This window comes from Bacillus rossius, chromosome 2, assembly GCF_032445375.1.
Source record: "Bacillus rossius redtenbacheri isolate Brsri chromosome 2, Brsri_v3, whole genome shotgun sequence".
Lineage (NCBI taxonomy): Eukaryota > Metazoa > Arthropoda > Insecta > Phasmatodea > Bacillidae > Bacillus > Bacillus rossius.
This window is the reverse complement of record NC_086331.1, coordinates 113,507,658-113,534,713: the sequence shown is the minus strand read 5'-3', so window position 1 is coordinate 113,534,713 and position 27,056 is coordinate 113,507,658. Positions and strand designations below refer to the sequence as shown.

Genomic DNA, 27,056 nt, shown 5'->3' with positions numbered 1-27,056 from the left:
GAAGGAAGCATGGAAGACACTCCCTACCAGATGGTCATCAGCACAGGACAACTTCCATGATGGAATAAACAACAATAATAAGAGGAAGGAGGAAGTCACAGCTAAAATTAGAAAAAGTCAGTGTCGAACACAACATTAAAACAACCAAGATTGAATATGAAAGCTTGTAAACAATTGGAATTGTCCTCACACTCTGTTCCCAGTTTACCGAAGTACGTCTATAGGACATAATAATAATTATTCACTTCCTTTACAGTTTAACTTGCATTTATTTTCCAAGATTTCAAAATTAAATTCATGTAGTTTTATTACATATATATGTTCTTTTATATTCATGTTCTAATTATCAAGGTAATTTTATATCACCCAGATTTATTATGTATATTTTGAATACATCTGTGGAATTAATCTCAATTTTTCTGCATGGATTAGGCTGTTTTGTTCTCTGCCTTCTTTTGCATCTTTGACAATGTTTTTTTATAGTCTCATTATTTTAATACTTATGTGAGCACATTTTCCTACTTTATTTGGGCTTCTAAAGGTTGGTTTGCGTTTGAGTTACTGAAGTGGTCATTAATTCTGGCCAATAAAAACAGGTGATAAGGCTGGCATGTTAAAATGGCAGTTTTTTTTTGGGAGTAGGTATCATATGCATTTTTTAAGTATGTTTTTCATTTCCTCATCAAAACATTTCTAAACTAGTTTTGCAGTACTATACTCCATGCTGCACACATTCCCTTTCTTGCAATCATCCACTGCATTTCAATACATACACACACAACCTAACCTGCGCATCCAATTTTGTTGAAAATGAGTTTCCAGCAGCCTTGTTTCTTTGATGATGGAGCTCAAGTATGAAGCTTTAAATAAAAAATAGTACAGATGTACAGTAAAAGTAAAGACAATAATGACAAAGACAGATGGAGAAGACTGCATATTACTTTGCCAACTTGGTTGCAACTCCAAGCAGTAGTAAATAATGATTGATGTTTGATATATGATAGGGATGGATGATCATCGATGAATGATGATCATGACAATGATGATTTCATCATCACTCCTCCAGGCCCAGAACTACTCCCACTAACAAAACACATTCCCAGTTTTAAAAAATTGACCAGATGTCCATGCATAAACAGAAATAATTTAAGATGGGAAAAAATTAAACTATTTTACAGAATTAACTAAGGTTAACCATTATCTAGGCAAAGTTAAGTAACATGATTTATTTTGATATCTTACCTGGAAAACAGTTCCCAAAAGAGTTAGCGTAAGCAATTCACCAGGCATTGGGCTTGGCCACTGATCTATTTCATGAGTAGCCGCTTCAATGCTTGCTTCGCCATCCTCAAAATACCTAGGCGCTATAAGCGCACACACCTCCATGAGAAGTCTCACAAATGGAAGGCGAGATATCATGACAAAGCTCTGTTAAGAAATAAATGGAATCATAACAAAATATTTCCAGTGCTACTCAAAGTAAAAATAAAATGTATAGCATTTTCTTTACTCTACGTAAGAAACTGATATACAAACATAAAAGGAAAAAAAAACATGGATGCAAGCAGAATGAATGACAATGCTGATCCCGCAAAAGCACAGAGAAACATCCAGTGATTAAAAAACAGATAAAAAGCAATGAGATCTTGATGACAATGGTGGGTTTTGAACCATTTGATTACCGACTTGGTGATCATGGAGCAAGTCATGCTGGATACTGAACAATAACCATGACCTTGCCTTTCCAAATCAGCATGATGCCCCAGAACTATAACAGAAGACCCTCAGCCTTCTTCAAAGCTTTGCTCAAAATGGCTTGCATCACAAGAGTTATTAAACAACTTATAATTATAAATAGAAATTTTTTGTAAACTTTTCTAAAGAAGTAATTACTTTCAAATTCTCAAAATAACCTAAAATGAACTATTATTATCAGTTGAATTTTCATATTAAAGTACAGGAGATGTTTTGGTTGCATCTTTTACCTTGCTACCAATTACATAGCACTTTATAATGGCTTTCCATTGTGTAAGCAGGGTCCCACACTCTTCCTTCTGTCCATTTCCCCGACCTTTCCCTGTCCAATATAACATTTTACCCTCCTATATCATCAGTATCTCTGGCAAGATAACAGATATATTACAATACACAGTTTGAACCATTACAATTTTTTACATAACTGAAACTACTAGTTTGATAAAATACAAGAAATATATATATTTGTTTTAACGAACTTTGATATTTTATTATGTTTCAAATTAATACACAGTTGTTTACATCCCTTAGTTTAATTATTGTAAGTGTAATGGATATTAACAGCTCACAAGTTTATGATTAAAATAGTATTAAGACATTAATACACTACATAGTAGCGTAAGTAAAATTACTGATATCTACTGTTCTGCAACATGTTTTGCTGATTTCCCTGTGTTTTCCAGGTTATTAAGACACCTTTAAAAATTCCCAGAGTTTTACCTGTTATCCTGATTTTCCCTGTCTGCGGGAACCACAGTAGTTAAATTTTTATAACTCAAAATGTTAAAAATAAAAACAATTAGTATTTACTCATACAGAATGAGATATTTACTAATCTAGAGCAAGATAAGAAGACTAATTATTATTACATGTGAGCTTAAATAAATAACAGGGGTAAACCAATAGGCCTATCATTACCCATATTTCATACTATGCATTTCTAAATTATACATGCCATACGAAACATAAGGCATGATACAATTCAATACAATGAAAAATATTTAAATGGGCAAAAGCATACAGTCAACAAGGTCTCATTCAAAATAACTGACATAAATATTGTAAAAGTGGTCTGGTGATAGGCATTAATGCAAAAACAAGAATTCAAGCTGCAAAGCATTCTAAAATTAAAAATTTAGACCCTGCTGAATATGGCAGTTAAAACTAAACCCTACACAAATGGGTCCAAAACATCAAACAAAAAAAAAAAAGGGGGGGGGGGGGAAATTCCTAAGTGGGTTAAAGAGTGAAAGGTGAGCACGCACACACGCACAAAACCAATCAGCACCCACTAAAATCCCATCGCTTGAGCCTAGTTGTCCTCCACAGCAGTTGGAACAACACTACGTACTCCCAAGCCATTCAATCCAGTAAAAGCTAGCCCAAGCCCTAGCGGTGGTGAGCAATCGAAGCAACAAAGGGAAGGGTAAAACGAAGAGGGGGTGACACAAAGCACTAGGCACAGGAGGGGAAGGAAGACACACAACAGGTGGTCTAAATACATAGATACTGGGGTAAAAACAGGTGTAGAGGGCACTGCTCATTACAACCAAACATAACAGATTGTTTGTTACATAATTCCTGTCTAGTGGCAACCCCCAAATCAATCTTCCTGCAAACCAGTCTTAGCAATTGAATTAAATAACATTTATAACCACACAAATTAATTTTCATCAAAGCAATAAAAAACCCCTTTCAAAAATTAACTACATTATTCAAATTGCATCACTAACACTGTGTTCAAAAAAAGACAACACAGTATTGATTCTTTCCTAATAACTTAAAAACTTTGTAAGCATACAAGAAAATTTTACCAAATGAATTTAATTACACTGTGGTATCATTGAATTTATCGACATTTCCCAATTTAAAAATTACAAACAACATAAACAAAAGCTATACGAAATATATTTAAAATTGAACATTATATGTATAAGTACATTTAGTATAATAAACTGTTGAAACCCAGTGAAATAACACATGCATATAAAAAAAGTTATAAAGCATTGCTGGGCATTTTGTGGCTTGTCACATCATTGGTATAAAATGTGAACACATTCAGGGGTTTAAAAAGGGGTTTAACTGGTAACTTTACAAGTATCATAACAGTCTACGACTAGACAATATACAGAGAGAACGGAAAATGAGAAATATAATCAGTTGCAGCACACGGTTGCTGAATGCAGTTGCATGTAAAATCTTTTTCACGCCAATATGATGTTACTCTGGCAGGTGGCGGCCTCGGAGTCGAGAGGCCATGGACCCTTCCCACCCCCCAGTGACAGGTGTGTGTCGCCTGGCCATTAGCGGCTTGTCAATCACAGCCTTCCCCTGCTCTTTTTTCTTCAGTCATGGAGCACGACGCGGCCAGTCTGGAGGGATGAAAGACGGCCTCGATGCCGAGAGGTCTGGAGAATTCTAGGGTTGTCAACTCATGGGATGGGCAAGGCGTGTGCCATCGGGTCAGGGACATTGTGACATCAAACGTGGAATCTGGGTGTTTCACGTCTGACCAGAGACGCTTACACACGGCTTCTGGGCGCTTCCGTGCCTGGCCTCTGCGGGTATAAAAGAGCCCCGCCTCAAAGCACGAGAGAACAGAGTCTTGACCTATCAGGGAGACACACCGACGATACCCACGTGGCAGCATTGGATTGACTGTTTGGCGGCTACCAGGGAAGTCTCTCTTTGGTAGCGATACCAGCGAGGGTGACCTGAGAGAGAGTAGCGATTTGAGACGACAGTAGCAACAGTTTGGAACGGTGCTGTGGCACAGCATGGGTGAGTGGTGCTAGGTAGTTTTTGAGGACTGAGGTGTGTGGACAGAGACTGGCAGAGGAGCAAGCCACTCTCAAGCCGAGCTCCAGTGTGCTAGCTAATGTGTAACTGATAGGCGTGAGACTGATTTATGGACAGAGATTGGACTGAGAGTATTCTTGATTAAATTTAAGCTGTAGTTATTAGTAATTAATAAAACAGTATAAAAATTAATTGGGTTATCCCTTCTAATCTGCTTTTTTCCCCCCACTCATAACAATACACACAATACCTGGTGAGAAAATTTGTATAAATTTACAGGAAAATTATTTTATTTATATTAGTGACAACAAAATGAAATTACCAACTCTGCGTGTAAGACAGAGCCTTAAGGCCAATGTTTACGAATGGTTCTGGTTTGCTCAATATTTCCTCTACATTCTCATTTCCTGGTGGAGTAGCCACATCTACACTGAGCCAAACCTGAGTGTGGCACTGATTCACTGAAGGTACATAATAGGGACTAAAAATTTAATTATTATTAAAAGACAATTGAATTTTAGTTATATACATTAATTAGGTTTCAAAGTAAAAATCTAAATTTTTCTGTTATGAGGTAAAAAAGGTAAAAGTAAAAGGAGGGTTTTATGCTGCACACTCACACAGAACTGAGGATAAGTTAGCTTCGAAACCTGGATTCATTTCCAAAAAGGTACCATAGTTACAATACCATACCATAAAAATTGTGTAACTCGACGAAAGACATTGGTGCAATATAGGCCTAATACAATACATACACACACACATAAACATACCTTTACAGGCTGTGTATCAGCTTAACATAATTGTATAACATTTATGAATCTTAACATACGTCACTCTGGTTGTATGCATGTGTGAATTTTTTTAAGGCGCTTTCAATATTGCGAATAAATTGCCAAGTCCAGGACGCCTTAAAATTTAATACCGACATACTACAATATGCACGCTAAGAGCACCTTGTGGGTGTAATCCAGTGTATCAGCTTCGAGGCAACCTACTCTGGTTTTTTTAAGGCACCTTCGATCTTGCGATTTACACCACCATCGCTTAATAAAATGCCAAGTCCAGGACACCTTAAAATTTAAAATGACTTTCTACGTTATACACGCTCAGTGCACCTTAACATACACAATTGTGGGTGTATTCCAGTGTGTCAGCTTCGAGGCAACCTACTATGGTTTTTTTCTTAAGGCATCTCTATCTTGCGATTTATACCTCCATAGCTTTAAGGTGTCCTGGACTTGGCAATTTATTCAGCGATGGAGGTATAAATCAATAGTTCGATGGCACCTTAAAAAAAAACCAGAGTAGATTGCCTCGAAGCTGATACACTGGATTACACCTACAAGTGTGTATGTTAAGGTGCAATTAACGTGTAGAAGGTGCAATTAAATGGGAAATGAATCCAGGATTCGAAGCTAACTTATCCTCAGTTCACAAAGAGGGCCTTCAAATATCTTGCTAGTAACGTGGGTCATGCGATGAGTTGGGATCAAATCCATAATTCTAGCCACAAGGATGAATGATAGTTTAGCAATTACAGCCATAGAGAACTAATTGTTACGAAAATTAAAAAAAAAAAAAGTTTGTCTGATCAGTACAGTAATAGTATAAAAGTTTGTCCTACACCTATAAGCCTCAGATGATTTTACTAGAAAAAGAAATACACACAGATTGTTTTCATATAACTGTGTGTTCTGAGGTCACAAAAAGAATAACTAGCTATATAAAGTGCATTGCAATTAATGAAATAAATTTTTTTAATGTGTGATAGCTTTGGCAGCCCCTAGCAATCAGTGCATGCCTGACCATTGGATTCACTAGGGAGGTGGGCGTACTGCTAAACAATCAAACCTTATATACCTATGTTGCATGGCCTAAAATAAATTATGATATTCTTTACACACATTACTTTCTAGTATCCTAAGACATAAACAATGAACCTACACCAAAATTTTACCTTTTTAATGCTTAGAAGTATATTAAAACTACCTTCTTTAAAATAAAGTGAAACTAAAGAACATTCTGATATAGTCAAAATATTAATGCTTATTAACTATGAAAACTTGTTTGAGATTTTAAATTAGCTACATGCAATTGATTAGCTAATAGGCAAAATTTTCCATGTTTACTAAACAGTGAAACATCAACAGAAAACTTCCTAAAAGGTTTTTACTGCCCTTCCAGGCAATAAATTACATCATAAAATATAGCAGACCAAAAACATTTCAAGCACAATTTTAAAAAATGACCTGAGACAAATATTGCATACCTTCTGAAAATATCCTCGTGGAAGAGATTTGTCTTTCACTTGACGAAAATAAACATAACCATAAAAATACCCTGGATCAACTTGTAAATAAACAGGGCATTTTTGATTGTAAGTGATGTGTTCCGGCAATAAGTTGCTGTGACCAGAAGACTGTCGTATCCTCATGTGGAACTGTGTGTCTCCCATGCAGCCAGAATTAGAGTCTGGGAAAGCGAGGTAACATATGTTTGACTTCTCTTGCTCTGATAGTTGGACATGGCATGGATAGATTGTCTGCAACGAAAGAAGAAAATCAGTTATCATAAAACTGACAGAGGTTTATAATACCACAAATGTTTGAAATAAAATATTTATAGTAAAAAAATGTTTACTTGGCTATTCTATATATATGTATGTGTATATATGTGTATGTGTATGTGTATGTGTGTATATATATATATATATATATATATATATAGGATGTATCAAAATTCATGTTACAATGCTTGAGGGTAGAAAGCTCTTATTATTTGCAACCATTTTTGCCAATAAACATGTTGCCGGAAATGCGTAGTTAAGCCCCTGTAGCCCCAGAAAGAGTCAGCGTAGGCAACCCGTTGGGCTTTGTGCGAGACAGACGATGCTGTGGTGAATTACGTGTTTACGACGCCGGGCAGCGCTCGAGAGGACTGTACAATGTCGAATGCTGACCCCCGCCCCTTTTTACTTCCGTTGGTGGCGCCCTCACCTCTTTTCTTCCGTTCGTGCCGTGCCATAGCACTGCGCAGCGTGACATCGCAGTGTCGCAGTGTGTTTTGATATCACTGGTGGTCTGTCGTTGAATGTTCTGTCGTACAAGCAAACTCGTGGTGTCATTTCTTTCGCTGTGGTTCTGAAAAGGGCGACGTTTTAGTGGAGCTCAATGGAGTACACGTTTAGTGAGTACATGGACATGCTGCTTGTTTACGGGGAAGCTAGACAAAATGGATGAGCCGCCCGTCGTCTGTACGAAGAACGATATCCAGGTCGTAGGATTCCCGCTCACACCATGTTTGCAAGACTTACTCAACGAATGCGTGATACTGGTACATGTGCCGTCACAAGACCAAATGCTGGTGCTCCACGCAGGGTTCGTACTCCCAGTTTTGAAGAAGATGATGTACTTCAGAGATTTGAGGAGAGTCCGGATCAAGCACAAGGGCAGAAGGTTCCGATATGGACGCTGACAAAATGGCTGTTTGGCGAGTTCTTCATGAGCAACTCTTGTACCCGTACCACCTTCAGAAAGTGCAACACATGGGTCCGGTGGACTATCCTCTTCGCATGACCTTTTCTCGTTGGTACATTCGAAGAGTATTGAGGAACCCAGAGTTAGCGGTTTTATTCAGCGATGAAGCCAAGTTCACTCAAGACGCTATTCTCAATTCGCACAACAGTCATGTTTGGAATGATGTCAATCCGCATGCAACGTGTGTTACAGCTCGCCAGGAACGTTTTTCAGTTAATATGTGGGCCGGTATTGTTGACGGCGTACTCATCGGGCCTTTTTTTCTTCCGCCACGACTTACCAGCGCCGGATACCTCCACTTCCTTCAGAACGAACTACCAGGTCTTCTTGAAGAGGTTCCATTGCATGTCCGACGTGTGGTGTGGTACTAACATGACGGGGCACCACCTCATTTTTCCCTGCAAGTGCAAGAGTATTTAAACCAAACATTTCCAAACCGATGGATTGCACGAGCGGGCCCTGTCGCATGGCCGCCAAGGTCACCGGACCTAACCCCGTTAGATATCTTTCTGTGGGGTTACGTAAAAGGGCTGATCTACGCTACGCCAGTAGAAACGGTAGAAGAGCTTACACAGCGAATCATTGAAGCATTCAAAATCATAAGCGTATCCGTGAAAACATGATTCACCGTTGCCACCTCTGTGTCGCTCAAGGTGGGCGTGTTTTTGAGCCGTTGCTTTAGGCTGTCACGTTGTTAAAACGTATGCAAAAATTTCAATGTTGTGAAACAAAGCCGAAGCTGTGATTGATTTCAGAGTGAAATTAAAATCTGTGCCACAATTAAAAAGTTTATTTCTCTACTCTAACACCCGCACATCCACAACATAACACTCTACAACGGGTTGCCTACGCTGACTCTTTCTGGGGCTACAGGGGCTTAACTACGTGTTTCCGGCAACATGTTTATTGGCAAAAATGGTTGCAAATAATAAGAGCTTTCTACCCTCAAGCATTGTAACATGAATTTTGATACACCCTGTATATATATTCCATTTATATATATTTTTTTTCCTTTATTATCAGTCAGTAATTGTAAACATCAAGGGTTATTCTAAAAATGTTTTTCAGAAAAATGTAATTTTAAGTATACTAATAATGTTGCATGATTATAGTGCAAAGGCATATTTTTCAACTCCAACTGGAGTCTAAGAAACTATATAGTGAGGAAGGCTATGAATAGGGGAATTGTAGAGTGAAAATCATTAAAATGGATGGGTGTTTACCAATTCCAATTTTATATTTTACATTACAGGGTCATTGTTTGTATTAAAATTAAACAAAATACAAAATAAATCTACTTTTTTGTCAGAAATTTAAAACCTTTTCAGACATAAATTCCAATAATTTAAGTGAACTGTCTCTACTATTTATAGTTAATGTGCAACTATAAAATGAAGTGAGGCATCTAATACAAAACAAAGTTAGAAAAGGCTGCAAAAACAAAAGTTTCATGACTGGCAGCACCATTACTATTTATTTCAGGGCTTTTTTTTTGCAATTTTTAAGACCAGATCTTCAGTTTTGTAGCATTTTTGTGACCATAGTGACCTGTAGACATCCTGTATAATGAAAACCTAAACAACGAATTACATTAAAAAAGGAAAAAATATACGAAAAATAAATTTAAAATAAAATAAATTATACCAATGACAGGGTTAACGTAAATCCGAGCCACTCCGTTATTTCCAAATGTGAATTTTCCACGCAATTTGTCTGATGGTTCGATCAAATCAGCATTGCTCTGCTTCAATCAGCATTAAAGATCGTGCAGCCAAGACACTTAATTTTGATCTAAGAAAATATATAATCTGTCAAACTACCAAATAGCAAAGCTTTGTAAAACCTTAGTGTAAAATATTTCACGGAAAACGTAAAAAACATATTAAACACTAACACTGTTAATTGTTTAGTCCAAGATAAAAAAACATTTGACTACCTATGTAATTAATACTAATGAAAAAAAAAAATGCAGAGTTGCCCCTTGCTTTATCAACATAACAAAAGGGATCATTCCTGTATTTTTTCATTATAGAACCTGCTAAAAACACACATAAAGAAAGAGCACAGTTTTTTGCAGTAAAAAGACACACCCCATGTGATTTGTAGCAGTGATGTCAAAAGTTGCAGCCTTGGAAAGCAATTGAGTTCTGTATTTCATAGGAGCACTGGCCTAGATTATGTATCTGCATAAGTTTGATTAATTACTTTTTTGCTTGAGTGGGTTTTATGTTGAATGGTTATGCAGGGAGGCTTAGGGCTACAAGAACTCCAAAATTAAGCACATACAGCAGATTCTGAGCTTATAAACTTGAGCCATGCTGTGGTGTTGAGATTGAACCCAACACCCTTGCTACATATGCACAACACGTTAACAAACACAGCCACTGAGGGCTCTCAATACTCATAAATGCTGTTGTGAAGAATTGTTAAAATAATACATACTTTTATGCAAAATGACAAAACATGGGATTTACGTTCCTGAATAAACCCTGAAAGGAAAGTTTCATTCCTACTGGTTTGTGAAAAAATAACAGTTTACAGCTTACATTACAATACCTATGTATTCATGCAATTGCCAAATTATTTGTTTACAGTGTGGGTTCTTAATTTTTTTTTTTGGAAAACTTTAGTCAATGTAGGTTTTGTTGTAATAATGAAATTTGTTTAAATAAAAATTGTATTGCAATTGTAAGGAATTTTTAATGCTTATATTTCATGTTTGTTGTTTTATTAAATAAGTACATAATTGTAGGGCCTATTACAAAATTTTTTGTTTTGTTACATTGCATTTTAAGTACGGTATAAACTATTTTGAGTCAAGTTGTAACAAATGAGTCTAATGGGAACTGAAATTTTGAATTGAATTGTTAAAGTCTTTAATTTTCTGTGAGGAATACATGCTGTGCACTGACGTAGCCGACACATTGAATTTTGCGGTCTTTCCAGGGAATTCTTTGATTACAGACATTGTATATCATGTGTTTGATACGGCTGGTGCTTCTTGTAACCAAGTTTATCCCTGGATCCTTAAGGCTTGATTCTGATGGCATGATCCTGTGGTACATGATGCTTGCTGTTTTAGTTCAATACGTCGGAACATCTTGCACATAAAAGAAATTGTGAAATAAGAAATAATTATGATTGTAGGTTGAAAAAATCCTTTTTATTTGACTTACAATCATAAATCATTATTATATGACAATATTTTTTTAGTGTAAAGGATCTTCCAACATACTGAATTAAAACAGGAAGCATGATGTACCACAGCATCATGCCATAAGGACCTTTCGACGTACTGAACTAAAACAGCAAGCATCATGTATCATAGGATTAAGCCATATGAATTGTCATATTGAATTAAAACAGCAAGCATCATGTACCATACGATCAAGCCAACAGGATCATGCCATCAGGATCCAGGAATAAACTTCAATATATGAAACAGAATAGTCAGCACATTTTTAATTCTCCATAGTTGGATACAGTTATGCTAAACAGAAGAGATAAATGATTCCAGGTAAACAATAACTGGTGGCGGCAGTGTGAAAACACAGGTATTGTAATGTAAGCTTTAAACTGTTATTTTACACAAACCAGTACTAATTAAGAAACCATGTTTTCAGGGTAAATTTAAGGATGTCTCTAGTACTTGAAAAACATAATTTCCACTTTTATTTATTTTTTGTTCCATGAAGCCGCGACGTCTGATGCTAGTATAGTAATATAAGCTATAAACTATTATTGTTTACAAACTAGTAGGAATTAAGAAACCATCCTTTCAGGGTAAATATGTGGACGTGTGTAGTGTGTGAAAACCATGTTTTCCGATTTTTTTCTTTCCATTCCAAAAAGCCACGATGACTGATGATTACCATTTTATAGTAGGCCTATTTGTAATGTAGTTAATCTAACCTAACCAACCGTTCACACAAATTTACAGTAGTTATATATATATTGTAGTTAACCTAACCTAATCAACCATCCACAATATATAAAATTATTTTTAATGTAGCTCGACAACTATCTAATTTCTCTGTCACTTAAGTCTATGAAAGACAATATCCATAGCTTTCCCACGTGTTTTATCCTATATTAAGTGCTACTGAAGTTGTGCGAGCAAGCAGCGAACGTCAGACTGTTCGGGCCTCAGAATGGACTAGTGCTATGCTAAAGCACAATGGTAGAGGTCTCATCACTGTACAGGATACGTACTGTAACCTGTAAAATGTGATTTATCTGAAACCAGTAAGAATTTGCAAATGCTGTTTTAAAGGCAAATAGAGAAACGTTTGTGGCACAGAAAAACACAATTTTTGGAATTTTAATACTTTATTTACTGAAAAGACGCAACGTAAGAAATATGCTAGGTCTTGTTGTAGCTTACATTTTTTTCCCACAAAAGTGGCTCTTTCAGAATCACCAAATATACTTCATTTGCTTTTAAAATTCTTTCCCATACTTCAGTTATTTGGTTTTGTGAAGGGCTTGATTTACTATGTTTTCAAGAGATTAAGATGTACATTTACTAGTCCATTATTTTTAACCGATGTCTACAGTAATTTTTAAATATTTTCATCACTATAAAAATAATTACAAACGATTCACAACTACCATACTACGAAAACTAATCCCAAAAAGAAAGCGACTGTAATTACCAAGCGGTTTAATTAATTAAAGCGATTTTAGTAATTTCTCATTTTTTTGGTATTTAATTCTTTTAAAGTAGCTAACTGATGTCTAGTGTCACAAATCTATTCTTCAGCCCATACAAATAACTATAATCAAGCCATTACTACCTACACTCACCTCTATTGCTTGTCCGAGTTCCAAATCAAATGTAACTATGCATACACAATGAATCCATACAGAAAACTTATCCCAAGGCAAAATGGCTGTAAGTTTACTGTCAGAATCTTCATCTCTAAAATCTACACAATCATTATCCGAACCATTTCCTGCAGCCATTTAAAATTCTTCTGGTAGAAAGTTCAAACACATTTCTTTCACCGTACCGTACCGTCACATGTATATCTATTTTCAAACAACACTGTTTATCGGGACGAGACATTTAACTACTTTACCGTAGAGGGAATATTCAGGTACAGCGCAAAGAGTCCTTGGCTGTAGATAATTTTTGAGTCCATTATGCCGACAAAAGTCGCCTTCCCTTTTGTACTGTCCGCAAACTGACATCATTGACAAACACACTTTTGAAGCAAAAATTTTAAACGACATTTGAATTACAATCATCCTCCCTTCAAAACACTGATGTATATAGATTAGGAAGACCTTTTCCTTAAAATGTTTGACCACCACATGAAATATATTCTAGGCCGGTATCAAAAATAAGGGTTAAGGTGAATAAAATGCTACACAGTACCCTCAAGGTGGGTTTACGATTAAAAATCTTAATAAGTAGGTATAACTTAACCTGTATGCTGACGAGCACATGGTTAAATAATATTCAGTTCGTGATTGACTAAATGGTAATTAATTCCAGCCAATAAATTCGGGCGAGAAAGCAGCTATGTTATTTAAGTTTGTGTTTTGAATTCATTGGTATTCTGCATTTTGAATTGGATTTCTGTTTGTAATCGTTGTCGATTAATAATTTGTTTAACGAAAATTTGTTATCCATGATGAAATTAGTTATGTAGCAAACTTAAAAAACCAGAAACATGGCTATGATTGTACCTAAAACATGCAAAATTTTATTTTTATTTTAATTAATAGCTGAAATTGGGTACAAAGTGCCCGGTGGCAAGCATTCTCCCTACTTCCCCCTCACTCTCCTTCTGAACTGGTCCACACTCCCAGCCGCCACACACTCCTCCTCCAGCCTATTCCATTCCCCTACTGTCCTCACGACCATCGCATTTTTTCCCCTTTCTGTTCTCCTCCTCTCTTTGAAAACCTTCCTAGTATTTTCCTTCCTACTTCTAGGCATTCCCATTTTGACTTTGCCCCCCAGCTCTCCCCATCCTCCCACTCCACTCAGCACCTGGTACATCTTGACCAATCTCTCCTTCTGTCTTCTATCCTTTAAGCTCTCCCATCTCATTCCTATCATCATCTCTGTGGTACTGCACTCCCCCTTCCCTTCTCTGTCCGTTCTCCTCCACTTGCCCTTCACCCATCTAGCTGCTCTCCTCTGCACCCCCTCCAGCTCCCTCTCAAGAACTGCCGTGTATGGGTCCCACACTGCTGCGGCATACTCCAGCATGGGGCGGACCATAGTTTTATAGGCCTTGTCACGTATGCTGCTGCTTTCCCCCCTGAGCACTCGTCCCAGCATGCCCAGGGCCTGTCTGCTCTTCTTCGCTACCTTGTCGACATGCTCCCCCCACCCCAGGTTACCCTGCAGCACCACCCCTAGATATTTATAGCTGTCGGCCTCACTTATTACGTCTCCCCTCCAGCGATATTCCCTCCTGACAATCTTCCTCTTCCTGGTAAACCTGACCACTTTCGTCTTTCCCACATTTATTTTCATACCATTATTTTCCACCCATTCTTCCAGCCTTTCCAGATCCTCCTGTAACCCATTTCTCTCCGCATCCATGTAAACCACGCAGTCGTCTGCAAAAATCCTAATATTCCCTTGTATCTTCTCTCCTATATCATTCATCATTATGGTAAAGAGAAGTGGGCCAAGCACACTGCCCTGCGGCACCCCTGATGTAACCCTTCCTTCCTCCGATAACTCCTCCTCCACACGTACCCTCTGTGTCCGGTTGCTTATGAAGTCACCAATCCAACCCACCACCCTCCTGTCACTTATAGCTCCCTCCACTTTTTTCATCATTTTTTCGTGAGGAACTTTATCGAATGCTTTTTCAAAATCGATGAAACAGGCATCAATCTGTAGACCATTATCTACCCCCTCCACCAGCTCCTCCAACAGTCCAGCCAGCTGAGTCTCACACGAATATCCCCTTCGAAATCCATGCTGTATCCTGTCAATCCACTTTCTACCATCCAGCTCCCCTACCACATGCCTGTGCACTAACCTCTCCATCACCTTGCCCACCGCCGACGTGATACTAACAGGTCTATAGCTGGCTGGGTCCTCTTTGCTACCCCCCTTCTTGTATATCGGTACCACCACCGCCTCCTTCCATTCTTGCGGCAACTTGCCCTCCTGCATCGATCTACTGAATAGCAGCTCCAGGTACTTCACCATGGCTTGCCCCCCCAGCTTTATCATCCCATTCCCTATGCCATCCTTACCTATAGCTTTCCTGCTGTCTAACCTTTTCACTACTTTCTCAATTTCTTCCTTCCTGATCTCAAGCCGTTTCTCATGTCGCCCTGTACTATGCTCAGCATGTTTCCTTTCCCACTGTTTTCCCTTCTCGAATACTGACATGTACTGCATGGCCAACAAGTTTGCCTTTTCCTTGGATCCCGCTGCAATTTCACCTTCCTGATTCCTCAAAATTGGTACCCCTGTCCCTGTGCCCTTCGTGCTTCTAACAAACCCGTATAGCTTTTGCCAGTTGCCTTATGTCCCCTGTACCATCAGGTCCCCGAGATAGGCCTCCTTCGCCTTCTTTATTTCTCTATTCAGTTGCTTTCCTATTTCTTTCAGCTCCTCTGTTACAGTCTTCTTTCCTTCCTTTTTCCCCAGCGCATATAACAGTCTACCCTTCCTCTTGAGTTTCCGAATTTCCCTTCCATAATAAGGTGGGTCCCCTCCCACATTAATCCTCTTTTTAGGTACGTATTGCTCTTGAGCATCTCCCACCACCTTTTTGAAATCCTTCCACAGTTCCTGCACATCGATGCCTATGCTCCATTGGTCGAATCTCTCTTCCAGAAACTCCTCCACCCTTGTCTGTACTGCCCTCCCATACAACCATATTTGCCTGCTGCTGCCTTTCATGACCTTCTTGTCCAGGCAAATCTCCACAACGGGAATATTGTGATCGCTTATCCCATCCACCACTTTAGAGTGAGTGGCTAGCTCCTCGGGTCTTACCAGCACTACATCCAATATTGAACCGCCAGCTCCCCCACCCATCATAGTTTCCTCTACCACCACCTGTTGTAACCCCATGTTCACCAGTTTAGTTGCCCTCCGTTGTCCCAGTGGCCCCACCAGTTCCTTAAAACACTGCCATTTGACCCCTGGAAGGTCGAGGCCACCTGCTACAACTACCATGCTGTCCTCCTTCAGCATATCAAGCCTTTCGAGTACCGCCTCCACCTCTGTACCCCCATCACCCGGCGGCCTGTACACCGCAAACAGCTGCATTTTCCTCTTCTTCCCTGAGATCTCCAAGTGAAGTATTTCTTCCTTTTCTCCCATCCACTTTACTTCTGCATCTAACTCCCCCCGAACAAGAACCATTATCCCACCCCCTCTCCTGTTTCTATCCCTTCTGAAAACTATGTAACTCCCTCTCCTTATTTCGTTGTCTGCAACATCCTCATCCAGCCATGTCTCTACTGCCACCACTATATCTGCCCCATAGAGCTCAACCACTGTCCAGAACTTGTCCACTTTGTTTAGGATACTCCTGCAGTTAACAACCATTATATTTACTCTCTCCCTTTTTTTCCTACCCTCTTCTCCTGTTTCTATATGCACCCTCCCCTCCCCATCCTGCTTTTGTCTTTCCCTCCCTCTCTCCATCCCTTCTTGATTATTTCCCCTGCCTCCCCCCTCCCCCCCTCCCTTCTCACTTCATTCCTTCCTACTAGCTGCACCCTACCCTAAATTTCAGTTCATAACCTACAATCTGTACACATTTCAGAATTGAGGATGTTTAACTTTAATAAATTCCAAGTCACTATAAAATGGCTTTACAGGAAATATATATATGAATATTGTAAATACTAATATATTAAGATAATAGCAAAAACTAATAAAAAACTATTCTGAATAATCAATTTCCGACATCCTAAAACAAAATAAATATTCTCATTAGAGATTTTTTTTTAATATTTCGTGCAATGTTCTTCAAAGTATCTTAATATTTCTTAACAAGATGTTAGTAATTCCTTATTCCCTAATTCTTTCCTACTACATCATAACCTGCTTTCCCAACGAAACATTATTTCGTGCCAACAACAAATTCTACTGTGTTCTGATTGGTGCTTACCTTAATTCTTAAGGAAAAGTATAAAATAAAACCATCTTTGTTAAGTCTTAAGTCATCATATGGTTCGCACACAACTCGTCAAAATTCTTAACCTACACGACAATCATAAACCATCCCATTAATATAGGTAGTAGGTATATTAAGTAAATGACTAATTATTAATTCATAATCCTTAATTGTAAATTTAAATCCACCTAAAAGCCGAGACAATACAGAAAGATATGCTGTTATCACGATGTTCTCTATGTTTGCTGCCACAGGTGTAAAGACAGGATAGTATAATTTGTGATGTCGGAGAGACGCATGCCGTGGGATTCGAGTAATGATTCCGACGATAATATTCTGCTGGCTCTCCCAGTATGTGAATGTAAAACGAATTGGGTTCATAAATTTAATATAAAAACAAAAGTATTTGATGAATTTCATAATTTGATGAAACATTTACTAGTGAGGACGAAATCAAATTTATGGATTATTTCAGGATAAATTCCACTCAGTTTGATAGCATTCCCTTGGAATAAAATCCCAGGTATTGTCCAGCTTCTATATTCTACCAGAAATTTATTCCATAAATATGGATATTTTCGTACCCTTTCAATTAACTTTTCCATCGTCTTGACTATTTAAAGCACAATACTGATAGAATTCAAAATTCACAGAAAGCAAATGCAGAAATAGATCAGAATTCCGCAAGAATATAGATGTTTTTGTTTATCTGCATATGCGCGAAGTCAGCGACTGTTAAAAAATACCCGAGAACCAAACACCTGGCGATGTCGCCAATATAGCGAACTGTTTGTCCAAATGTGTGTCCTTTTTGTTGACTGTCCAACGGTGTGTCATTTTGGTCGAATGTGTGTCCAATGTGTGTTTTGACTGATAAAAGTGTGTCCAACTGTATGACCTTCTTCGAATGTGTGTCCAACTGTGTGTCCTGGATGATAAAAAAGCATCACAAATGTTTGTACTTTTTATCGAATGCATTTCCTAGATGACCAATGTGTGTCCATATGTGTGTCCTTTTTGTCAAATGTGTGTCCAACTATGTGTGTATTTTTGTCGAATGTGTGTCAAATGTGTGTTATAGGTGAAGAATGTGTATCCAGATTTGTGTCCTTTTTGGGCGAATGTGTGACCTATGCCGAATGTGTGTACTAAATGACGAATGTGTGACCAAAAGTGTATCCTTGTTGTCGAATGTTTGTCCTAATGTGTTTCCTTTATGTCGAATGTGTGTCCTAGATGACGAATGTATGTCCAAATGTGTGTCCCTTTGTCGAATGTGTAATCAAAAGTGTGTCCTTTTATTGTTGATTATATGTCCAGTTGTGTGTCTTTTCGATGAATGTTTGTGTGTTCTAATTGACGAATCTGTGGTTTTACATTGACCGTATGTCCAAATGTGTTGCTTAGATGACGAATGTGTTGCCTATTCTTTAAAGGTGCACAGTAAAGTCAGAAGTCAGTAGGTTCTCAACATTCATGGCTCAAAACCTTTTGGTCTAGTAGTAAGTGTAAAACATTTTTCATTGATTCTTGGTCCTATAGTGAGCGTAAAAAAACCCAAGTTTTACTTTTTATACAAATATTTTTTCAATATGGCGGTTGTAACCATGTAGCCTTGCAGCCTTGTAGCCATGCTCGAATCTGATTGGTTAATATTAAATTTATAGACAATAAGAGTATTACAGTCAAACAATTATTTAAATTGACTGTTGTTTTGACTCGTGTATTAATATGGTTCTGGTTTTGACTCACATATTATTCCAGCGACCGTGAGTAGGCTATAAATGTGGGAACTGTTCAACATGCCTCTCGAGGAATCGAAGGAGGCGCCTTCGTAGAGGACGGATGTGTCCCGGAGCAGCTCCTGCAGTCTCGCTTGTTTTGTTGTTGATAGCACTTCTTAGTGCTATCACAGCCGACAGCAGACAATCTAGAAAGGTGCCTGTGTGCCTAGTGCACACAGGCGGTAACAATTATAGCTGTACAGGTAAAGGTATAGACGACCGACGAACTCAGCGACACCCGGGGTGTTAGAACCCCTATAGCCTAGCCACGAACCTGGCTAACTAGCCCTGGGGGAGCGGTCAGTGGGTGCAACTGAGCGTTAGGACTGTGTGACCACTGACATCAGCGACATGGATAAAGGCCCTTCAGGCAATGGTGGCCAGCCAGGCTGGACCACAGTATCGAACAAGAGGGCAAAGCGTGCCCACAGCGATAAAAGCGCGGACAGCAGTGACGAGAAGGGCCCCGCCCCTCCTCCTCCACAGCCTCAAGCAGCCGAGACCAGGAAGCCGCAGGTGAAGCCCCTGTTTGTCTTCCTTGACCAGGGCCACCAATATCCCCTGGTGTACACGACTTTGAAAGGTGCCCTACTCGAGCGGTTCACCTGCAAAAACCGCGGCAAGGATGAGCTGCTCATTCACACGAGCAGCATACAAGACTACCACCGCGCCATTAAGGCCCTTCAGGCCATCGGTGTGCAACACTCTGTCCTGCTCCAGCGGGATGAGATGCCGCTCAAGTTCGTTCTGCGTGGCGTACACCGTCACACGCCATTCGACTTCCTGCAACAGGAATTCGCTGCTGCCGATTTGCCAGTCCAGAACTGCTGGTTCCTCGAGAACCGGCAGAAGCGCGAGAAATGTGACGCGCTCGTCATCGAGGTCCCTCAGACCTATGACGCTGGAAAAATTCGCGCCCTGAAAGAGTTCGCCGGCATGGTAATTCGCGTCGACGATTACAGACGCCCCAACGGCCCCAGCCAGTGTAGCCGATGCCAGCGGTTCAATCATGTAGGCAAAGGCTGCAATGCTCACCCTGTCTGCCGGTGGTGCAGTGGCCCCCACAAGGCCACAGAATGCCCAAATGGAGGCGACCCTGCCCACAAAAAATGCGCCCATTGCAAGCTGCAGCACTGTGCAAATTACAAGGGCTGCAGCGATTACAAGAAGGAGAGTCGCAGACACCTCCCTCCCCAGGTCCGCCAACAGAGGGAAAAGCAATCTCGCCGCGACATACGGCAGAACCAGAGGGATGCCGAACAGCCCCCCCCCCCCCACAGCGGCGAGCTCCGCAAAACTACCATGGCCCCCCGAGACCCAACCCCTGGGGCCCTCCGCCCCCAACCTTTGGTCAGTATCAGGCACAGGCCAGTGGGAGCAGGTTCGAACCCCTGCAGCACCACTGGGAGCCCAGCTACAATGAGCTGGATTTCCCTGTCGTCGCCAACAATCCCTGGCAGCGCAGGCCGCGACAAAAGCAGCCAAAGAAAAATTGGACGGGCCACAAGAATGGAAACGGCAGCCAACACAAACAACAACAACAACAACAACAACAACAACAACCGACCCCAGCTGCCCCAGCTGCCCCGGCCAAGGAAAAACCCGCCGCGGCCCCACGACGAGTGACGTCACCAGCAGCTGCCCAGACCATGGTTGTTGACACAGCCCCTGTGTCACCACCTCCCCCACCCTCACCCGCCACCGACACGCAGGTGTCACTCCTGGAGGATGTCCAATCCTTCCTCCTAAACAATAAGGCCTTGAGGGCCAACACACAATTGCGCGGTGCCATCGGCCCACTTTGCCAACTGATGGCAATCTGGCTCGACCCAGCGAAATCCATGGCCGATAAAATCCGTGCAACCATGGATTGCGTGTGTGTGCTCGCCGACACCATCCATGGTGGCGACGAATAATGCGGCCCCGGTTCACAACACAAACCCGGCCAGTAGTTTTAAGTTAAATTCCCTCCTATTCTGGAATGCACGTGGCATTAAAAATAAATTAACGGAATTAATAAACCACCTGGATAAATATAAAATAAAAATAGCAGCGATAAGTAAAACGCACTTAAAACCGACTGATAGACTAACCATTTTAAATTATGTAATATACAGGCGCGACCGCGATGCCAGAGGCGGCAAAGTTGCCCTGGCAGTACACAACGGTATCAGGCACTCTGCCTGCCAGCTCCCCGATTTTCAAAATTTAGAAGCAATAGGTATTAATTTGACTATTAACCGCCAACAAATTAAACTCATTTCAATGTATGCGATCCCTGGTAGGTCCCTCAGCGTGGCGGATCTGGACGCTCTGTATGGGGCGGCCCCGAGTTTCCTCGCTGTAGGCGACATAAATGCAAAACACATAGAATGGAACTGCAGGCGCGCTACAGCGAACGGCCGACTACTCTACACTCACCAGCTTAATAAAAACTACCACGTACATGCTCCCTCAGAGCAACACATGACTGGCAGACTAAATAGCATACCCGATATATTAGATATCGCCCTAAATAAGCGTGTCAACACGGGATTCGAACTCGAGGTTGTACACGACATGTCGTCAGATCATTTCCCTGTTCACTTAATCTTCGATGACGCAACTGTAGATAAAAATCCACCGCGCAAAGTTAGGGATTACAAGAACGCAGATTGGCAACGATTTAAACATTACTTAATGATTAATCTCCCTGACGCGGCCGAAATTAATATTGAGAATAGTGAAAATATAGATTCCGCGATAACTGAATTAACTGTAAAAATCCAGGAGGGTATCAGCCAGTGCATCCCTGAAAAGGAGGTTAGGTTAGCGCATGACGAGCTGCCAGAGTACATCCGCAGCTTGATCGCACAAAAGAATCGACTGCGGCGCGAATACACGCGGCGCCGTACACAACAGACGAAACGCCGAATCAATGAACTCAAAACAGTCATATCCGACGAAATCTCACTCTGGCGCAGCAGCCAGTGGGAAACAAAAATATCAAAACTCAAGACTTAGGATGGCAGTGCCTGGGCCCTGACTAAACGAATTCTAAACAAAACGGATAAAATCCCGCCCCTCCAAACAAACAACGGCGTAGTTTTTCAGCCCCAACACAAGGCACAGGCCTTTGCCGACACACTAGAAACAGCCTTCCAGCCTAATATGCAGCCCTGCGACAGGCAATTCACCGCACAAATTTACCGCGAACTTCGTATTAAATTGCGACAGCCTACAGTCTCCGAGCCCTTGCGAACACAAGCACACGAAATAAAGCGAGTAATCAGAAAAATGAAGCCGCGCAAAGCTCCCGGAAACGATGGCATACAAGCTGTTGTTCTTAAACAACTCCCAAATGAAACACTTGAATACTTAGCGGAATGCATAAATGCAATGTTTAGATTAAATATTTTCCCCTCTCAGTGGAAAGAAGCACAAGTTATAGTCTTCCACAAACCGGGTAAAGACAAAACACTACCACAAAACTACAGACCAATCAGCTTATTAAGCACTGTGTCTAAAGTCGCAGAATGCATTATACTAAATCGCCTCAACAGATACATTTGCGATAACAACATACTGCCTAACGAACAGTTCGGCTTCCGCAGTACTCACTCAACAGTACACCAATTAGTGCATCTCACAGAAGAGGTAACAAGTGCATTTAACGCACACGATTATGTAGTCGCAACGTTTATAGACGTAGAAAAAGCCTTCGACAGAGTTTTTCATGCGGGGCTGATTTATAAACTCTATCAAACAGGATTTCCAGACTGCTACATCAAGCTAGTCGCGTCCTACCTAGCAGACAGAACATTCAGAGTATTCACAGAAGGAGCTCTATCAGACATCAAACAAATACGAGCAGGAGTACCACAAGGTAGCATTCTAGGTCCTGTCCTATTTAACATATACGTAAGCGATATGCCACGCCCAATACACCGACTTGTCAAACTAGGCTGCTATGCAGACGACACGGTGCTGTATAGCAGGTCTCACAACCTCCAGCTAGCCACAGACAGACTACAAGTCGCACTCACAGAGTTCCAACACTGGTGCACGACCTGGCGAATCAAAGTAAATACAACAAAGTCCGAAGCAATTGTGTTTACCCGCAAACGCATTACTCCTGCCGACAACAGGCCACACATTAGTTTGTTTGACGAAAACATCCCTCACAAAGACGTATTTAAATATCTAGGCGTACATATGGACAGGAAACTGCTTTGGCGCAATCACATAGACGCCAAACAAACGCAAGCGCAGGCTAGAATCAGTGCCCTATACCCAGTCATGAGTAGGCGACACGGCAGCACAGTCAAAAATGGCTTGCTGCTTTACAAAGCTCTTATCCGCCCCATCATAACATATGCAGCCCCTGTCTGGGCAACCGCAGCTCGCACACACTTGCTGAAACTACAGCGAATTCAAAACAAATGTATTCGAATCGCTACAGACGCCCCAGTGTACTGTCCTGTAGAAGCTTTGCATCGCGAAACGGAATCGAAAACTTTGCAAGACTTTTACATTCGTACAACACAAACATTTTACGATAAATGCGTAAACAGCTTAAATCCGCATGTTTCATCACTTGGAAATTATGATCCAGACATAACACAAAAATACAAACACCCGAAATCAATCCTCGCGCTATCGCCCCCCGTAGCGATGCGCGATTGGCTGAGCAGCCGGCCAATCACAGCTGCCTGCGACGGCCGAGGCCAGACCCCAACTACGTGGTTGCGGACTGGTGGGAAAATTTCGCACATACACTCGTGCTACTGGCAGTTCGTCATAGATAGATTTAGTAACTAGCTGTAATCACACTAAAAATTTCGCGTTAAACATGCGAAACTCCTCCCCTACCCCTGAAAAACACACACAATTTAGATTATAGGTGCCAAAATAAAAAATATATATATATTATATAAATAGTTTTAGGCATTTAGCTTTAAGTACATAACATTCTGCGTTAAACATGCGAATTCACACACCACAACACCACCAGCGATAATAAGGACACACAGTGCCAATTCAAAATAGTGCGAAGCACGAAGGTGTATGGTTGACCCCCGGGGGTTCTCTGCCTGTCGTGTTAGTGCTGACTCTCATGTCTGATGGCATCGCCCGCCTGGCAGGCCTCACCTCCAGTGCCGGTTGTGTTCTGAAAGGCATGAGATTTTGAATTGCAGCTTTAATAAATTAACTAAAATTTCCTTCTTCGTAATATTAAGTGGGCTGGCTGGCAGCCTGGCGGGAAACGACTGAAGTCGCCCCCGAAACAACCAGTGCCACCCAAAACAATGCGGACAGCAATGTCCAAGCCCCCAACCCCCCCGCATGGTAGACTCTTTTCTACTCTGTCCAACTCTTCTTCCAGATCCATCCTTCTGTTTTCCCGTAAGCCTCCTGCTTGATATTAATGCATGAAATTTTGCATCCCGCATGTCTGAGCCCAGGGTTTTCCCTGTGTCTATGCAGGTTTTACCTGGGCCCAACTTATCTAGTTTTAGTCTAGTATAGTCAGTGAGGGGAGTTAGTCATGGCGCCAATCGCTGCCATGGCTGGCCAATCCCCTCCTAGCACATGATGCATGCTACCCCTCCTGCATGGCTAATACCCTGCATGATTAGAGCGTATGGGCTTCGGCCTGAGACACACTTAGTCTCCCTCCCTAACCCGGAACCCTCCCCAACACACTTAGATTTAATTTAGGTTAGGAAAAAAAAAATCATGCCTCTCAGTTTGTTACTGGCTAAGACGGTGCAAGGGTCATTCAGTTTAACTTGTTTTATACATAAGTTCAGTAATTGGCTATTCTTTAGAATTTGGGGATATCTTTACGATTATAACGTCGAACTCCTCGTCGATGGGGACCCGAATGGCAACGATGTCGACGGCGACGCAATCCCAGTTGGTGTCGTCGACGACAAATATGCAGAACTCGATGGAATGAGTACCATCAACATCGAGGATGCTGATTGCATCGACAATGGCGACACATATTCCAATGTAATGCGTATAATCATTATCAACATTAATAGAGGTGACTTCAACAGGTGTAGTTCTACCAGCAGTAGATATCTACTTTAATTCCTGCAGTGCTAGATGTAGAGGAATCTTCGATGAATGACAGTTCACCTGCGAAGAAGACTTCAATGGCTACAGTACTGCCGTCAGCCGCGGTCTCGTGTTCGAGATCGGGCGCAGGTCCTAGCGGGTTGGCTGGCTTTTTTAGCGTTTTCTGCTCCGGGAGGGCGCCAGGCTAGCTCGGTGTCTAACCGTGTGATGGTCGTGGGTTCGTTGCCCCAGCGTGGTCCGCTAGAACCGTCGGCGGTGGTGAATTTTGTTTCCTGATTGGGTTGTTTAAGTTAATTGACATACACTGTTTGGTTTTTCTACGGGTCGCACGTCGCGCACGGGGGGTGCGGGGTGGACTTTTTATTGTTCACGATTGACACTGGTTCATTACATTGGGCGCGAGGTTTACTCGGCGGTACATGACTGCCAATGGGGCGTCGGAACACGTAGAAGTTTTGATTACACTATGATTACAATTACACTTGATAAAATGGCACTCTGTGGTGCTTTTAAGTACACGGTTACACTGCACATGTTATTTGAGCGGGGCACCTGCGTGCCTCTACGTGCGTTTACTTAAGCCCTCACGCCAGTCGCAGTCGAGGGAGAGCGTTCAATTAGCATCGGCTAATTTCGTAATCTGTAATTGGCGACGCGCGGGCCCACCTGTGCGGACCGCGGCTCGCTATTAAATTAAAACACGTTTAATCTTGAAGGTAGCCTGTGCACTAGGTGATTAACTTAAGTTCTGGGGTGGCGGGAGACGGCCCGTACCGTATACTGCACGGCCCCACGTAATGCTTTGTGTGGGGCGTGTTAAATTGATGCGGCTGGGTTAGGCCCTACACCGTAAAAGGACCGGGCGCACACGGGGAGTATTAAAAAGAGGTTTTGGTTGTGACTATAATTACCAGATGGACGTTCGGTGAAACAAAGAGATGCTGGCTCCCCGTGGGACGTGCGTCCGTCCCGGTCCGCGAGTCGTGCTGTACTGACGTGCAGCCCTGGCGCGAGGGGAGGGGTAAGCTCCCTGTCGCGCCAGAGTTTCTAAAGTTCCGTTATTCGTAAAAATCTATATAATTAATTAAATTTAAGTGGCTCTAAATTCACATAATAAAACATAATGATTAATCTAATATCTATATATGTTATAGAAATGACATTTAATAAGTTTGTCTAAAATAAGTTTGAATATTAGAGTCAAGCTGGAGACTGTCTGTTTCTTGAAAACTACTCCAGTGGCGAACGATAATGCTAATTTGGGGTGGTTTGAATTACGTCACACGTTTCACTATTGGATTTAGGCTGAAGGCCGCAAGGGTTGCACTCACAGCTGTTTTAGCGGAAAACTACACGTGAGTGAGCCGGGCACTCCTACGTCGCACTTTATTAATTAGGGGCTTTTGTTTGTTTTTGATTACGCTATTATTGCGTGAGGAATTTTGTAGGCACGGTGAGTGCATTGCATGCGTAATTAGAAATGGTTCGCTATTCTCTACCTTGGGGCTGCGGTCCGCTCACTTGACTCGGGTGGGCCATGGCTAGGGGTGCTTTCCGTTAGAGGAGTCGAGTACTGGCGGGTACAGGTCGGGCTTTGGGGTGGCCTTCGGCCGTACGATGTCAGTACCACTAGCATCAATGATGTCCACTGAAGGGGCATCGGCATCTTCCCAGCATCGATGTCGTAATTGTGAAAAGATTTTCTCGAACAGTAATGTACATTGACTCGAGAAGAAAGAATCTGATAATAATCTTTCTTGCAAATGTTTGACTGTAAAAAATGTTACAAGCAATTTACAAGAAATGATAATTTGAAAAGACACTTGAAAACATGCAAAGGCCCTGCTGTACGGCTGAAAGTAAAGGTTTCATTGCAATAGCGATGCATTGACGCGCTTAAGAGTACATAGGGTAATTATACAGCAGCAGTAAAATTGGGATCAGGTTCGAGCCTGAAAAGTTCGTCTTCATCGACTTGACATCCTTGTAGCTACTGTGAT

General features: G+C 41.2%; 1 protein-coding gene across 2 annotated transcripts in view; it reads right to left on the bottom strand.

The window, feature by feature from the left end:
* The window catches only part of LOC134529631 (protein DENND6A), a 37,437-nt gene extending 11,406 nt beyond the window's left edge, over positions 1-26,031 (bottom strand). The window contains exons 1-3 of one of the 2 annotated variants that reach the window (XM_063363932.1): positions 25,968-26,031; positions 6,827-7,099; positions 1,243-1,428 (exon numbers count right to left, since the gene is read on the bottom strand). In XM_063363932.1, the coding sequence (XP_063220002.1) occupies positions 1,243-1,428; positions 6,827-7,012 (372 nt within the window). In that variant the 5' untranslated portion in view covers positions 7,013-7,099; positions 25,968-26,031. Of the gene's footprint in view, positions 1-1,242; positions 1,429-6,826; positions 7,100-12,899; positions 13,194-25,967 lie in introns of those variants that run through there. The other variant, XM_063363931.1, reaches the window with a different exon arrangement.
* Positions 26,032-27,056: the final 1,025 nt, after the last annotated feature.